The sequence below is a fragment of the Bolinopsis microptera genome, chromosome 6, assembly GCF_026151205.1.
Source record: "Bolinopsis microptera isolate Bmic1 chromosome 6, MBARI_Bmic_1.0, whole genome shotgun sequence".
Classification (NCBI taxonomy): domain Eukaryota; kingdom Metazoa; phylum Ctenophora; class Tentaculata; order Lobata; family Bolinopsidae; genus Bolinopsis; species Bolinopsis microptera.
Window position 1 is genome coordinate 6,192,951 of NC_087077.1, and position 17,862 is coordinate 6,210,812.

The window sequence follows — 17,862 nt, forward strand, 5'->3', positions numbered from 1 at the left end:
AGGAGGGGTACCTACTAAAAGATCAAGAATCTTACTAGGATACCCCTTCAGTAAATCTACATTGTAGTGTACTGTAAACATAGTACTATTAAATATTAATACTTTCTTCGGATATTTTGTAGCTTTAGTTGCTTTCTATAAATAAATAAATAAATTCTAACATTTATTACACGCTTCGACATTAAAATATACCCAACAAAGATGTACATTTAAGTCATTCAAGCGAGACTTAGTGTTGAAATACCAAGATTATGAACTTTTATCAGTTCAGATTTTATGAACAAATATTTGCATGAAGTTCCCAAAATTATGCACTTTCATATCAGTTCAGACTTTATGGACAAATATTAGAAATATTATCAAAAGCTAGGTGGAAATAAAACGTCTTTAGAGCATTTTTAAAACATTCTACAGATGATAATGATCTCACTGAGTAGGGTAGTTCATTCCAAATTTTTGGTCCACAAAACATAAATGCAGCATCCGTTCGTCTGAAATGAGGAGCAGGAGGAACTTTCAACAAATAAAAGTCATCATCTAGTCTGGAACTTTGTCTTCGTACTTCCCTTAGATTGATGTGTCCTTGTAAGTACTGAGGGGCTATGTTATTAAGACACTTGAAGACCAGAAGTGATATTTTGAACTTGATTCTGAACCGAACAGGTAAAAAGTGGAGCTTTTTGAGGTAAGGCATGATAGGTTCACGTATATTTTTTCCGTAAAGACCAAAAATAAATCTAGCAGCATTGTTCTGTATCTTTTGTAGCTTATGGAGATTCTTTTCTGTTATACCATAATAGACTGAGTTGCAGTAGTCTATGAAACAGAGAATATTGGAGTGAACTAACTGAACTTTTAGTTCATGGGAAAGCTTTGAACCGATTCTTGATAAGTCCCTTTGATTCAAATAACATACTTTGGACACAGCATTTATTTGAGAGTCCAGATTCATTTGGTGATCGAAAAGGAATCCCAGGTTCTTGGCCTTGCTAACAGGACAGATTGAGAGGTCTCCTAAATCCATTGTCTGGATTGGGCTGACATATGGTCCTATATCAATGAACTCTGTTTTTTCATCATTTAGTTTTAGGAAGTTAACTGTCATCCATTGCTTTATCTCCAGAAAGCAATTTTTCACAGCTGTTAAATCAGGATTAGAACTGTGAACATCGAAAGCAAAGTACACCTGTGTGTCATCTGCATACAAATGTATCGAGAAACCATATTTTTCTTATATTATCACATTCTCTAGCATTGAGGAATGCAAATTTGGACTGCAAGGGGTGACTACTACTGCTACTACTATCGTGCAGTTAGACTATAACTATGCAGACAGTCATAGAGTTCTGGGGTTAGCCGCTCAGAACAACAATTTTAACTTGTAGTGAAAATTAAAATTGATGTAGAATCAAGGGGGAAAGATATTTCCCCCTATACCAGACATTTTATAATTTAATAGGTCACAACTGAAAGAATGGAAGGAAAACCAATTAAAGGAATAAGAAAACTAATTTAAGGAAAACCAATTTAAGATGGTGTTGCAGTGTTCGTATATTACCATGGTCATGTTTACAGTTCACTTTACTTGTGTGAGGGCTAACACAAATTTTTCAATTGATCACATAACTCAAACCGAAACTAACGTTTTCTTCTCGTCGCCTTCAGGCCAGGTTTCGTACAGCTCTCTGAACATTAGATAGTGAGGTCTGAGGAATTTTAGAGGCTTGGGAACTGATGTCATGGAACTGGTAGCACTTCTGATAGACTTAGACATCGCTTCTAGAGCTGAGGGTAAAATAGTTTAACTAAAATAATCCGAATTTGTGAATAATATATTATGATAAATCATATAATGGAATCATAATCAATGTTTGTGTTAATTGTTTGATAATATTACTCGATCAAGATTTTAGAGAAGATTATGGAAAGATATTTGACACTCACTTGGGGCCCAGAGACTCTGATCTTTTTCCTGAAGCCTAGTTACTAACATATCTAGATCTTCTTTTATTGCCCGATCTTCCTCACTTAGCTCTTCTGAAAGCAGCCACCCGTTACTTAGACATAGTCAAAAGGACAACACGGATTTGATAGCAAGGAAAGTAAGAAAAAATTGTTTTGATAATTTAAAATCCTAAGATTTACCTATGGGAGTTTCCTCTGGTACCTCCTCTGGTTTATCTTTATCTTTTTCATCTTTCTTATCCGAAACTTTCTTATCTGTAGCTTTGGTTACTGGAACAGGAGAATCTTTTGCAACCATACTTTCGCTACTACTGCATAGTAATACAATTCAATGTGCATCGTTGCATTGTAGCTCAATGTCAAAAGTTATTTGATACACTAATTTCAATTTCTGATTATTTATAAAGCAATAATATGTGGATGACAGTGGTGTAACGACCTCCCTCACATGGGGGCATTTACCGAATTCTAGGCATTTTTGGAAGAAGAACGCAAGGAACATATTTGGTGGTACAAAATGCTACCAGGGCTGCAAAAAAGGTTTAACCTTTTTTCAGGACATAGGAAACATTTGAGGGGCAGCAAAAACATTAAGGGGGGGGGAGGGCAAACAGGGACGTTACATCACTGTTGGATGGCAATTACCTTTTTATCTGTAATCATTTGGGAAGTTATGTCTGTTGTTTACTGTTTAGTCAAGAAAACTCACGAATGTTTAAAGCAATACATGTTCAAAAATTTAAATCTCAATCTTTGGAACAGTTAACGCTAAAAACCACATTTTGAAAGGCTATATAATACCGCGTTATCGATCATCGCTTCTAAGCAGTATTCAGTGATAACTTCCACAGTCCACATGCTCTAAGAGTATCAACTTTGTGGCAAGTGGCAACTTTTCACAATATCAAAAACTATAATCAGCTTTGAAGAACGCCAGAACGTAACGGTGCTTAAATATCAATAATAGTTATAATAATTGAGACCACGTATAATAATTATAGTGATAAATCATCTACGTCACGTGTTCATCATAAATAAGCATGTGCAGAAAGTTGTATTACATACTTCATTTTACCAAGAATGGACAAAATTGAAACATCTTTTAATGAACTTTCTCCAATTTCCAACAAGTCGTCATCAGAAGGGATATAATCCGGATATTATAACAATGATTACCACGTGACATATTCAGTTTTTACATAAACTGCATAAAGTTGCCAGTACTGGTGCCAGACTGATTATATACTCTACTAGTATATTACAAGTTGACGGCTTTAAAGAGTAATACTAATATAGCAGATCATATAAAACAAGCGACTAAAAATACTTCCTTAAATACATTTCGTACGAAGATTTTAGTAGTCCAGGATGAGCATCACAAATTCTTATCTAAATTGAAGATATGCGAATATCATCAGTATCGATGTATATCTAAGATTTAAATAACATATTTTTCGGATTTGTTCTAACATTATTTGCAAGATTTTATATTATAATTTTGCCACTATAGTATAATTATTGTTCGTGAAATAGTTTAAAGCGAAAGCATCATATTTTAAGCTTGCAAGGTTTCAAAAATTTCAAATTAATAAAATATTATATTATACAATGAAATAATGTAATATTATGCAAAGTGCAGATAACATATTCATTTCGAACCACAACACATATTTTTAAGCAAGGATAGTACAGCAGAATTTAAAGAATTATCATTCAAAGCTAAGAATTAAAGAAATTAATGTAGATTTCTGATTTCACCAGATAATATTCAAGATTTTTAACTCCAGATCCAAATTTCAAAATACCTCAGTTACATTGTTTGAAGATTGAAACTAATATCCGTGAAATACATTTTGTAATGATAGTTATTGAAATAAATTGAAGTTTTAACATCAATATAGCAATTTGTTTATGGCATACTTAAATTTAGACAGAATATTCTGCGTTCGATGCCCGGAATAATATTGAGAGATGCATCTGTCTGACCACTGAGTCCACCGAGTGACACACTGAGTCCACCAAGTGACACACTGTGACACCAAGTGTCACACTTGCACTGTGTCCACCAAGTGACGCTCTGTGTCCACCAAGTGTCACACTGTGTCCACCAAGTGACGCACTGTGTCCACCAAGTGACACACTGTGTCCACCAAGTGTCACACTGTGTCCACCAAGTGACGCGATGTGTCCACCAAGTGACACACTGTGTCCACCAAGTGTCACTCTGTGTCCACCAAGTGTCACACTGTGTCCACCAAGTGTCACACTGTGTCCACCAAGTGTCACACTGTGTCCACCAAGTGTCACACTGTGTCCACCAAGTGTCACACTGTGTCCACCAAGTGACACACTGTGTCCACCAAGTGACACACTGTGTCCACCAAGTGTCACACTGTGTCCACCAAGTGACGCACTGTGTCCACCAAGTGACACACTGTGTCCACCAAGTGTCACACTGTGTCCACCAAGTGACGCGATGTGTCCACCAAGTGACACACTGTGTCCACCAAGTGACGCGCTGTGTCCACCAAGTGACGCGCTGTGTCCACCAAGTGACACACTGTGTCCACCAAGTGTCACACTGTGTCCACCAAGTGACACACTGCGTCCACCAAGTGACACTCTGCGTCCACCAAGTGACACACTGCGTCCACCAAGTGTCACACTGCGTCCACCAAGTGTCACACTGTACTGTGTCCACCAAGTGTCACACTGTGTCCACCAAGTGTCACACTGTGTCCACCAAGTGTCACACTGTGTCCACCAAGTGACGTACTGAGTCCACCAAGTGTCACACTAGGTCCACCAAGTGACGCACTGTGTCCACCAAGTGACGTACTGTGTCCACCAAGTGACACACTGTGACCACCAAGTGTCACACTGTGTCCACCAAGTGACGTACTGAGTCCACCAAGTGACACACTGTGTCCACCAAGTGTCACACTGTGTCCACCAAGTGTCACACTGTGTCCACTAATGCGCACCAGTGCAAAGCAGCGTGTGTCAGGCACTTCTAATGAGAGAACAATGAGTACGGGTTAGAACAATGTCGGACAATACACGTTTACACCTGCGGCCACATCGTCACGGTTACGACTAATAGAAGTTCTTGTCACGATGTGAACCATGCGACCGCGACCAGCTTAGTATTTCGGCAGAGGATAATGAAATAAAGCTTTGACTTAAACCTAGAGGAGGGTAACATATTATGTATACTAGTACTATTGTGTATCTAATACTATTACTATTACTTTTACTATTAGTGATCTAGTACTATTGCTATTACTATGTGATCTAGTACTATTACTATTACTGTGTGATCTAGTACTATTACAATTACTGTGTGATCTAGTACTATTACAATTACTGTGTGATCTAGTACTATTACAATTACTGTGTGATCTAGAGACGATCAAGTAGACAAAAAACTGGATCCAACCTTGCGTTCCAGAGATGGCGTGCGCCAAATTTTGAGGTTTACTTGTAATTACAAGCAAAACTGGAAATTTACACTTTTTGAAATGATTAACCTAACAATTCGAGAACTGAGTCAGAAAAAAACTATCGCTAAATAAAGTTTCTAGATAATTGTCCAAGGAACCACTGTACCAAATCTCAAAATCAGGGAGTGGCTGGTTTTCTCAATTAAGGAACCGAAAATGTCAAAAAGGTTAGAGTTTTTTACATAATTACAAGCAGTCCTCAAACTTTATGGTCCCTAAATATTTATGGTCCCTAAATTATTTCATCCTTTATGCAGGGACTAGTATATTCACTACTAGTTGGGGCCTCACAACCCCCACACCCGAGTGCTTTCTATCCTTTTGTGAATAAGAGTTTTATTGGAGTTCTAACCTTATCTTATCTTTACTAGGTACTGATGATGACCGAAAATATTTTCCCCATGTTGTGAAGATTTAATTGGAACTTTTAAAAAGTCATTCGTTGTTTGATTGCGGGAACTAACGATTTTGACCTCAAACTTTGGTCTGTGCCATCTCTGGAATGGAAGGTTAGATTTTGATCAATGCTTTTTCTACTTATTTGTCTATCGCATATTATGTGAAAGCTGAAAAATGGATGTTTATCCCAACTCCCAAGTACACACTCAACTAATCCCTGCTACAAGTACACACGATGGATCACGTGTACAAACGGAGGGTCACGTGCGTACTTTTAAAAGGCAATCTAAACGAGGTATCATTATGTACATATCATTGCAACGATCAACAAGCACTGTCAGTAAAGTTTAAAGTTCCAAGCAGTGCGGTCTCCTGAACACCTCGAGTATCATAATGTGCATAACAGCGCATTATAGGACATCACCATGATAGATTACATAGTTTATCAAATGCAGTAAAAGTGCAGTATAGGGGTATATATATAATCCTGCTCTATAGATAGTTCAGAATGTGGAGAATGTGATATTTCTAAAAGAGATCAGATAATCCCATCCTTAAACTGGAAAGGTTAACCTAATGGTTGCGTATATATGAACACTGTGTGTAATACAGATAAGACATGTAATCTCCAATACAAAGTAATCAATTGTAGGCGAGATAGCTGAATGCAGATGGTTATAGCATCGGGAGGTCGTGGGTTCAATTCCCGCTCTTGGCACATATCACCCCGACTTTTCACGAAACGTACTACCTTACTACTTTTGATTCATTGTAGCTCCATGCTTCAAACAAGCCAAAGCTAAAGATCAAATATTAATGTTTCACGCTTACTGATCTGTAGTACATTAGTGTACTACTAATATTAATGTTTCACGCTTACTGATCTGTATACATGTATACTGTGTACATTAGTACTACTAATTCACCCTGGGCAGACTAATTTGAATATTCAGATTTTTCTTTATTTGTGAGCTCTAGTTCTTTATTTAGAAGATTTTGGTCGATATTCAAATTCCACCCAATGAATATTTGATAAATTTTGTCAGAATTTATTCCGTGAATTATTTACCTTACTTCAAACGAGATTAATTAATAAAAGTCTGATTTTGAGATAAAATGTTTTACAACATACCATAGCAATTGTAGTAGTTTCAAGCATCTTCTCCAAACCAAATATAATAGAGGTATTTTCAAATCAATTGTAATACCTTCCATGTATAATATCATATTATATATTATCCATTATTAATTCTCATATCATTATTATCTTGTATTGCAATTATAGATCACTAATAGCTGAGGCAATGCCGAAAGTAGAGCCTCAATCAAACTCCCTTGAATTGAAGCTCAAGCCATTTTTGATCCAATTTTACAAAAAAATGATTAAAAACTTTTTAAAACAATAAATTAATAATACAAAACTCTTTCCGCTAAAACCATCTTGAGATTTATGAAATGCTAATATAATATCGAAATAGTCGTTAGCGGATGGTACAAAGTTCCGTAAAAGGAGCTACTGTACAGAAGTACAGATAAACGAGACTTACAATTATCTCTAGGAAGAAAAAGATAAACGCTGATCAGTAACATGTACTCAACTACTTTGCCAAAATTGAATTAATTCTCTTAACAGCAATATCAAATGCGAGAATATATGAGATCCTTGAAGCAGAAATGTAGCCAGAATTTAAAATAATTACCATATTTTGTTCCACACATTTCGTGTCTTAGAATACTCGGTGCACACGACCAATTAATATAATATTTCTTAAATAGCCACTATGTAGTAGAGAATATAGTTCTTGTATTATAAAATATCCATATTTTTATGAAAAATAACCCTCTAATAACATATAATAATAGACAGTAGCTTGTTGTACTGGATTTATCATTTGGATACCAGTATCCAATAACCTAAATAAAATCTGTTTATCGAGACCAAATCGTTCTAGATACCGACAAGTCTTAGTTTATATCATTTTCAACGTGTTGCCTGCATGCATTATTTTGTATCATCAAAAAATAAGAATCCCAAACATTTGCATTTTCTCCCTCACTTGATTTGCATCTTGATATTGAGTATTAAATCCTGTTAATCCTGAGTCTTTAGGCACAACGCGTTCGGACATATATTGCCTTGCGCTCACCCAACATGTCTCTCAATAACAGCAGAATAATATTTCCTTCTTTCTCTTCTTGTTACTCTCACCGACATCTTCAACACTGTCTACAAAAAGTTTCGTTCACGATATGACCAGATTATTAAGACGTCGCAAGCTTCAAAAAGCCTCGTCCTTACTCATTTACAACTACGTTGAACTCGTTTCTTGCTTCATCTGTTTTCCGGAATCTTCTTCATCGATGGCCATGTTTAGCCGCTGTTTTTGGGAATTTACAAGCTGCATCTTCCAATTGATGCGCTCATTAGCACTGAACATCTGGAGACATGCCTCTACTCCGTGCTCCTCGTACACGTGCTGTTTTAGAAGACACTTCTGGGTGTATGTCTTGGTACAGAATGCACACTTGATCTTCATGTTCCAGTGTATGGTGTAAACGTGCCGATTTAGGGAGCTTCGTTGTGAGAACTTCCTGTGACAAATCTTGCATGAGTACTTCTTATAGTCCAGGAACTGGTTCAGGTTATTTCCACCCTCCCCGCTGGAGGACTCAGAGGATGGAGTCTGAGTGTGAGGCGGATGGATAGCCTTGATGGGAGGAGGAGGGGGTGGAGGGGGTGGAGCGTACTCTTGAGGAGGAGTAGTGCTGCTGCTTCCAGACTCTGTTGTTGCAAACGCGTTCCCAGAGCTGGGAGTGCTTTGAGAGGTGAATATGTTGGTAGTGGAGGTAGAGGAGGCTGTAGGGATACAACTAGCAGCTATCAGTTGGGATATAAACGCGTTGTTTTTCTGGATGTTCAACAAAGGGAGACCTTCTTTCTTTCCGAGAAACGATTGCAGTGGTTGGGTAGTCGGAATTGGACTGGGCAGGTTTGACAGGGATCCGTTTTCATATTGTGCTCTTATGTCAGGCGGCTGTCCTGGTCTCGGGATTATAGAGGGAAGAGGGTTTCCAAAGGCTGTGTCGAATCTATGAAGTGGAATTGGGGGAAGTGGAAGGTGTCGCCGGTCCTGAAAAAACGAACGCTCACGATTTGGATCAGGAGGGGAATCTTTCATGTAATAGTTGACTTCAGGCATGTAGGACAGATTCGGTGTTCTCATCAGATTAGGAGTCACAGCTGGGGGCATGTTTCCATTTCTATAGTCCCTCATTTGATCTTCATTATCTTCAGGAGAAGTACCAGGAGTACAAGAGGAAGTTCTTTCTCGAACTTTCGGTGATTCCTGGTCCTCATTAGAGCTGTGGGCACTTCTTGAGCTACCTCCACTGGTGTTGCTTTGACAGGGAGACGGTTTCCCCTTCGGAGACATCATTTGCATTGGTCCCTCATCTGAGTGGTGCTGCATGGGCTCATGGTTGGGGTGTGGTGGAGCAGGGCTTCTGTCGTCTTCATCCTGTCCATCATCTTCATCTCCATTGTATTTCAAATGCTCAGGCACGTGGCCAACGGGGACTCCGTGATGAGGTAGAGGCTCTTGGATGGGTCCTTGAGGATGGTAGCTGTGCATGGGCACTTCACGAGGTGGCTGAGGGGAAACATCTCGGCGAATCTCCTGCACATGATCGTGCTCTTCTGGCATAGTTTCAATCACCTCCTGAGGCTCATCAGGGTTGTTAGCAGGACATCTGTGGTGCCTTAGACGCTGTTTTGACTGGAAGTGATTGTGGCATTTGGTGCACACAAAGGAAAGCTTGTAATGGGAGAGGCGTACGTGGCATTTCAGGTGAGATTGCTTGTGAAAACGGGCCTTGCAAAGCTTACACTTATAGCACTTTTGATAAGACAAATTCCTCAACTTAGCACCAGGTGACAGAGGAGGCATTGATCCATCGTTTTCCTTGTTATTATCGTCTTCCTGAGGATCAGTCTTGGGCTTGTACGACTTGAGACTCTTGAGGAGCTGTCTAGCTACTTTGGTTCGTACCTGAAAAGGTTGTTCAATTTTACGATAATAATTTATTTATTTTAAAGAGACTATTTGTTTAATTAAAAAAGGTAGATATGATAATATAACACTAATAACTCAATAATAAAATACCTGTGCCGTCTCCTCCATTATCATAATCTCCTGCTCCGAGATATTTGATGGAATATTATCAGCCTGCTCCAGCCAACTCAGCGAGTTTAACGCGTTCTCCGTCTCCTCTAGAGCGGTAAAGATGCTCTGCTTGATGAACTTGAACGCAAAGTCCAGCTGTGACTTCTTGGGTGGGTCGAACTTGGGTTCAGCCGGTTCAGGACTTCTAACGTGTTGTTGCTCCTGTTCCATTTCGCTAGGAATAGTTTAGACGGTTAGGTTCGAATAAAGTTAACAAAAGAAAAATTTCAATGTCAAATTCATATTCAGAGCTGTTTTATGATGTTTTCATAAATAACAATTAAGTTACATTTTACTTTAAATAACAATTAAGTTATATTTTACTTTAAATAACAATTAAGTTACATTTTACTTTGATTATTAAGCTTTCAAACAATGGAATAAAAGTAGACGAAATGGGATTTAATGATCGAATTTGCAAGAAAGACAACTAGGTACAATAAAATGGATAGTTGTTAAAAGGCTATTTTCCAAAAGTGGGCATGGTACAGTGTCGCAACTTTTCTGCTACTAAAACATAGCACCTCGGTGAAACAACAGGATCAAATAGACCGAGTATAGATGGCTCAATCTCATTATCATGCAAAAATAGCATTCGATCGATCAATATCAAAGATTCAATAACCCGAGTGAGTAATATTCTCAGTTGATGAAAGGCATAAAGCTGCCGCTCTACCGTCCCATCATTAAACCTTTCATAGTATGATTGAATCACAGGATCTGAAACGTCACAGAGTTTCAACTTTTTGAGTGCGGTTTTGCAGTACCTAAAGAAATCTGGGGCTGCACTGGCTGAATGTCCAACATTGCGTGCAGGCAATGAACCAAACTCGTCTTGCAACAAAACATGAAAGACAGCTCTGTAAAACAAATTCTTGGCCGGTAAAGATCTTGACGTTGACATTCGTTCTGGAGCTTGGCTGGCTAAATTCAGTGCATTTCGCGTGAAGTAAAGAGGGTACTGCTGCAAGTACTTTGATGTTGGATAAGCGTGAATTGAATTAGGATCACAGAGTTGTTTTTTATGAGGGCCATCTGACATGTAAGATTGGGTCCTCTCTTTCTGAGTGATCAAATGGTAACAACATCCTACCGCAACGATAGATTTCAGCTGAGGGCAATTTATGAAGGTCTGAAGAAGTAGTGAAGTTAGGTCCCCGCAGGCATGCAAACCGACTAACATAGTTCCACCACAAGGAGATATAAAACCTTCAGACAAACTCGAAACGTTACTGACAAAATCTTTACAAATGTGTTCTTCTTTCAGTTCTAAAGTGACAGGATGGTAGTGATTCATTGAGTTCTTGTCTAAATTTGAGTTACCATCGTTCAGTTTTTTAAAAAGTGGCAGCCACAGTTTCTCCATGAGTCTGTTTCTTTGTGAACCGCCTAATGTATTAACTTTTTCACGATCAAGGCCAACAACTTGTATTCCAGGTGATGTCAAGGCAATATACTCTGGCAGATATCCTTTCCCACTGCCAAAATCAATAACTTGTGAAATTTCCTTATTCCTTTCAATGATGTCCTTCACAGCATTACCCATCCTAAACACTTCATGCTGCTTTTTAGGACTCATGCCTAATTTAACAAATCCCTCTGGTATCCCGGACTCAACCATGGTAAACGAACCGTAGATATCAAGACAATCACTAACAAGCATGGCTAGTGATTCAGGGGTATTTGAAGTGACTGGGAAACATTTTGGATCAGGTAGAAGAGAAATATCGTGATCAGAGAGGCTCAACAAATATTTTGACCACCCTAACTCTTCAATGAAACTCCATTGATCATCCACCAAAAACGATACTAAAGGTGAATCTATCAAAACCTTGTATTTATCCAGTAAACCTCTGCACTTGTTTGCTTTGCATTCGAGTTCGTGCTTCTGGACCATGATACGTATACTCTGTGATTAAACAAGATAGTAATAGTAAGATTTAACAAAAAATAAAAAGAGACAAGGTTTAATCTGGAACCTACCACAGAATAAAAGGCGCAAAACTGAGTTCGATCGGGTCACGTACACATAATATAGCTTTGCAATAATGCTAAACTGTAAAGCACACAGAGCTTCATGCACGGTCAATCTTACAACGTGTGTTGAGCAGTGCACACATCTTGCGCTAGAAAGCAAGATAATAATATGATGATACCACAGGTAGCATAATTAATGTGCTGCTCTCTCTCGCTTGTGACGAGAAAACATGCACACTCGCACGTAATATTATTATTGCAAGCATGGATATATCGATTAGATAGATTAAACTTGACTATCGTAGATTGCTGTTATAAAATATGATAACATATAATATGTAATGCTAGATAGCATAGATAATATTGTCGTATATTATGGCTGTCGACTTATCTAGGTTGGATAATACATGCACAAGTATATTAGTGGGGACTGGGGAGCAATATAATATGTAGTTCAGGTATGGTAAGACACGTGATATGATATTATGATACGATCGGTTCGATATATCAAATAATCACTACATGTGGTTAGAACCTGGGTACATGACAAGGTCTTTTAGAACATATAGGCGAATATGACGTCTTTACTCGCATAAAACAGCATTCCGTCCCAAGGGCGGCCCCTTGTAAATTAGAAAAACGAGACAACTTTCAGTGGAAATGACGAGTTGAACTTGAATAAAAGAAACTGAAATATGCAAGAATTTGGTCAAGTAAACATAACCTGCTGCAAGGCGTAGTGATGGAACCAGAACACCTGGTAGCAAAACGTGTACAACCATCCTCAATACACTTGTTTATTGAAGGTAGGGTCAATACACTTGTTTATTGAAGGTAGGAGCAATACACTTGTTTATTGAAGGTAGGGTCAATACACTTGTTTATTGAAGGTAAGATCAATACACTTGTTTATTGAAGGTAGGATCAATACACTTGTTTATTGAAGGTAGGGTCAATACACTTGTTTATTGAAGGTAGGATCAATACATTTGTTTATTGAAGGTAGGGTCAATACATTTGTTTATTGAAGGTAGGGTCAATACACTTGTTTATTGAAGGTAGGGTCAATACACTTGTTTATTGAAGGTAGGATCAATACACTTGTTTATTGAAGGTAGGGTCAATACACTTGTTTATTGAAGGTAGGATCAATACATTTGTTTATTGAATGTAGGGTCAATACATTTGTTTATTGAATGTAGGGTCAATACACTTGTTTATTGAAGGTAGGGTCAATACATTTGTTTATTGAAGGTAGGGTCAATACACTTGTTTATTGAAGGTAGGGTCAATACATTTGTTTATTGAAGGTAGGGTCAATACATTTGTTTATTGAAGGTAGGGTCAATACATTTGTTTATTGAAGGTAGGGTCAATACACTTGTTTATTGAAGGTAGGATCAAATTTCGCGGACAAAACATGATAAATTTAAATACATGGCATTTACTAAGCATTATTAGTACTCGTAAATCCTAGGCAGGCCCACATATATTATATTATATGGAACTACGAATAGAAGCGCCCTAACTCGAAACGTATTATTCATATATATATAGCTATATTAGAGCTCAGTGAACCCAAACACCACCACCACATAACATCAACCTCTAGCAAAAGACGTAGTAGTCAGACAGATTACCCCACTCTGCAAACGACGAGCGACTCATGCAACGTAGGCTCCGAGATCATGAAGAAAGACTAAGAACGACTAACAAGGCAGAGAGAGAGGGAGAGAGTCGACAATGGGGGCCCAGCATACGGCTCAACACACAATAGTCTAGCAGTGCGGGCAAGATGTATTATTATGTACAGATCCGACACGGGGCAATTAGACCAAGTACACAACAAGTAATTCAGGCAAGAAACTCTCCCTCCCCGCCATGAGAGAGAGAGTGAGAGAGAGAGAGAGAGAGAGAGAGAGAGAGAGAGAGAGAGAGAGAGAGAGAGAGAGAGAGAGAGAGAGAGAGAGAGAGAGAGAGAGAGAGAGAGAGAGAGAGAGAGAGAGAGAGAGAGAGAGAGAGAGAGAGAGAGAGAGAGAGAGTACATAGCTCATCATCATCACAGTGTATTGTGTGAGTGGTAGCTCAGAGCTCTCATCATTGGTCACACAACGGCTAATGTACACCTCATAGAATAATCAACATCACAGAAATTAACCGACCTTCAAATGACCTCGTTTATACCAAATTTATACACACGGCATCGTTGGGATGAATGGGCCCACCAAATGAAGCCATCACTCCTGAGAGGCATACAACAAGTGGCTGATATGAATGCAAGTATTAAAAGTACAAATCAAAAAGCCAAGCCATTATCCCATCAAATGTGAAAGTGTAATGGTATAGTTTAAATGATTATACCCTGACCAGAAACAACAAACATGCCTTCTACTTTGCAACTAGTGCCCAAGATCGGAAATTTTGAATCAGTAATTAGTGACCTAATTAGGCTTAATTGGGTCAAATAACAGGTCGTAAGTTAGTTCTGAAAGGTGGGAAAGGTGGACGGACCGACACGTAACCGCACTACACACACGCATAGTGTACAACTGACTTGCAGGTATATACAAGGAAATAGCTGGCGGTACAATACATCCGCCTGTACAGCACAGACATCAGCTGACATGACCACGTGTTAAAATAGTACAGTGTGCAGTGTGCAACTGTCTCAACATATCCTGCCTGTTGGCTGTTATTCATAACACGGACTACACTTTCTGGTCGAAATCTTAGCACAAGCCTGGCTACTTAGCACCGTTATTTGCAGGAGATATAGATGATATGATCGAGTCATGAAAGTCATGAAAGTCAAAAATGATCAAAAAAGTAGGGCAGGGCAAGTCTAGCTGGTGCACACTACACACATCCTGCAGGGTGCAGTAGACACCACGTGAGAGAGTCATGTGGCCACCGCTTGTCTGGACTGGACTACCTTAAGGAACATTAACTAGACAACGGCACTTCTCGGAAACGTGCCAACAATCACGCGACACCAAACTCCACTCCTCATTGGCGGACAGGCCTCTCTCTGCGGTGTGATTGGCTAGATAGTTGGTCTGGGATGTGCGAGGTATATTGTAGAGGTATAAAGCAACAGGACACCTGACTTAACTTTAGCTTTGGGAAATAGTCCATTATCTTACTATAACGGAGTGTACACTCGACCTATCATAGTATTGAATACACGCGACACTTAGATGGCTAAACATAATCAATAATCACAAAGACAACTCTGTACTCTAGTAGCAGAGTGTAGAGTACTCATGGTGGGAACATTAGAAAGAAATAAGAATATAAGCTTTACATTTTGTACAGTTGAAACTTTAAAGCGGTCTGGAAAGATTTAAAGAACTACTCGTTTCTACACTGAGAAAATAGCGGGGAACTAAAGGTTATTGAAAAAGTGCTTTTACCCAATCAGTAGGTATATTTATTAGTGTAAGATATCAAAGAACACCTAAAAACTGTGTAACAGTAACATAATACGTACTAATAAAACTTACTCTATAGAAAATCACGGGAATTTGAAAACAAATATTCTCTGTAATTAATAAACCGGCGAGGAGAAATATTTACTGCTTACACAGCAGTTCACACAATCTGACGAGTAATCACATAGTAGAACTTGGAAACGCGGCTCAGATCGAAGAAAATACTGTCAAGTCTCACTCCAAAGCACCTCAACATTGTGCACGTGTAGCCTAAGAGAGACGCAAAGCAAACATGTACCTTCTAGAAATGGGCATATTGCTGTTTCAATTATCACTTCTTTACGTAGAGAGGTATTACAACCCTCCTGAACCAAAGCTTCGCCGATATATAGAGCGGAGCGTCAGCGCAGCTTCAACAATTCCAGATATCCAGCTCAAATATTAACGTGTTTGTGTGCCGACATGGACTAATACAAAAAATACCGACCAAACTTGTATGAGTTTCATTAGTATACCAGGAAGGCGTGAATGAAGCAGTACAAGGCTAGCGTTCAGCACATCACCGTAGAAATATGTAGAGCAATTAGTACTGAGATGCAGGAATAATGATAATATATAACAGAGAATTCTGCATGTGATACAGTACCAAATATTACTCAGAGAAATACACCGCCAAGGAGATGCAGGACACTCTGAGTAAGTACACTAAAACTACACGTAGAGAAAGGAGCTGTGTTACGGAGGGGAGCTACTCATCCAACTACTAATGAGACAATTACTAGCTCTGAACACAGACGTTAGTAAAATGGATGTACTACCAGTACAGCTCTCTCTTTCTCTCTCAGCTCTCTAGAGGTACAATGGACATAACTCTGCTAAATTACGCCTCGTAACAGACTCTCCTCTAGTTCGAGACTCAAGATTCTGTCTGGTGCGTACGAAACGGTTAATTGAGCCGGACGATAAAAGCATCATGAACTTTAATGATTGGAGGATATAATAACCACCACCCGCACCCCAATTATATGTCTTAATGGCTAAATGTATTGTTTTATAAACATTTTCGCCATGACCAAGATCGAAAATTCTTATGGTTACTGTAATTAATTATATCATTATAAAATGATATAAAATAATATAACATTTATACAGAAACTACAGATGTACAGACACACTAACAAGAAAGAGTATGAAGTGCAGTAGTTAACCTCGCAGTGTGATGATTGCTTATTCAACAACACACTCATTCTTTAGACCGCGCCGTTACAGTGGGTAGTTATGTTTAAAATCGATTATTTTATAGTTCATTTCCAATTCATTTTCGGATTGAAAATGCTGATAGCTAGATCGCAAAGTTAACCACCAGACTTGAAAAGACATGCTGAATCAGTTGCGTGTCAGAGAAAACATAACATTGAACAGTAAGACATAAGACAGAATATTCACTTGGACAGTGATAGGGGGAGGTATGGGGTGGTCTACAATACAACACTTGTTAGTACACACACACCGTCTCTCACATTCCATTCCCTTTTAGAACATTCTTGACGGGGAATCAGCCGACTTTACACCTCTAGAAAATACTGAGGACCCGGCACGTATGGAGGAGTACATGTGGGTGAAGTGACGGCTCGCAGACTGTCGAAACGCATCTTGGTATTTTCGTCGGCGCGACGAGGTGATGTGTGTATTTTGAGGGTTTCTGCTCTTGATGCTGTGGATCTGCGTTGAACATTCCAGAAATGCTTTATAACGTTACGTTAAGAATTTTTGGTAACGTTAGAAACGCCGCCGGCACACGGTAGCTTCTGTAGAATTCGGCTTGCATGAAAACAGAACATTAATCTGCCGGGTGCTGACACGCTATCCTTACCCTGGCAAAACCCGGTATATGATGGGCTCAAACGCAACTACAGCCAAGAAACGAAACATCATGAACAAGACGATTGGAAGCAAGATGAAGGGTCCTCTGAGAGTATGTGCGCTACAAAACGGTCATCAGAGTAAAATAACTCTTGAGGATACGCTAAAAACCGCAACAAGATTAAAATGAAAACTTCTCAAGAGGTACAGCTACGAAACATTGACAAGCTAAAAAACATTGACAAGACTAAAATGAGGATGTAACGCTTCACGACAACAGTTTTAACGGTGCAGTGATCACGTACCACGACAAAACACCTCCCAACAAACTCGCACAGCATAATCGAGAAACATAATATTAAAATTTAAGGAACAAATTATGTAGGAATGCAGTGGGCCTATCCAGTAGCGTGAGTGTTTGTATATACTTCACTCTTCGTCCGTATTTTATGATTTTATATAATTTAGCGATCTGTGATCACAGTCATCATCCTCTTTATA

General features: G+C 38.8%; 3 protein-coding genes across 3 annotated transcripts in view; all 3 read right to left on the reverse strand.

Annotated features, from left to right (window-relative positions):
- LOC134816721 (26S proteasome non-ATPase regulatory subunit 2-like) overlaps positions 1-17,862 on the reverse strand; it is a 68,055-nt gene that overhangs the window by 20,584 nt on the left and 29,609 nt on the right. Inside the window, exons 2-4 of the mRNA XM_063825694.1 lie at positions 2,146-2,273; positions 1,945-2,037; positions 1,644-1,785 (exon numbers count right to left, since the gene is read on the reverse strand). Of these exons, the coding sequence (XP_063681764.1) occupies positions 1,644-1,785; positions 1,945-2,037; positions 2,146-2,263 (353 nt within the window). The 5' untranslated portion in view covers positions 2,264-2,273. The remainder of the gene's footprint in view (positions 1-1,643; positions 1,786-1,944; positions 2,038-2,145; positions 2,274-17,862) is intronic.
- LOC134816529 (uncharacterized) lies at positions 5,810-10,261 on the reverse strand. The gene is made up of 2 exons (XM_063825413.1): positions 10,031-10,261; positions 5,810-9,916 (listed from the first exon to the last, which is right to left on the reverse strand). The coding sequence occupies exons 1-2, from the start codon at positions 10,259-10,261 to the stop codon at positions 8,177-8,179; spliced, it is 1,971 nt and encodes a 656-aa protein (XP_063681483.1). The 3' UTR covers positions 5,810-8,176.
- Positions 10,494-12,002, reverse strand: LOC134816725 (probable methyltransferase-like protein 25). Its single transcript, XM_063825706.1, has one exon. The coding sequence runs from the start codon at positions 11,985-11,987 to the stop codon at positions 10,554-10,556; it is 1,434 nt and encodes a 477-aa protein (XP_063681776.1). The 5' UTR covers positions 11,988-12,002; the 3' UTR covers positions 10,494-10,553.

Coding starts and splice junctions, on each gene's coding strand:
- LOC134816725 (XM_063825706.1), bottom strand. CDS start 11,987: ATGGTCCAGAAGCACGAACTCGAATGCAAAGCAAACAAGTGCAGAGGT.
- LOC134816529 (XM_063825413.1), bottom strand. CDS start 10,261: ATGGAACAGGAGCAACAACACGTTAGAAGTCCTGAACCGGCTGAACCC. Junction 9,917..10,030: donor TAATGGAGGAGACGGCACAG/GTATTTTATTAT, acceptor CAACCTTTTCAG/GTACGAACCAAAGTAGCTAG.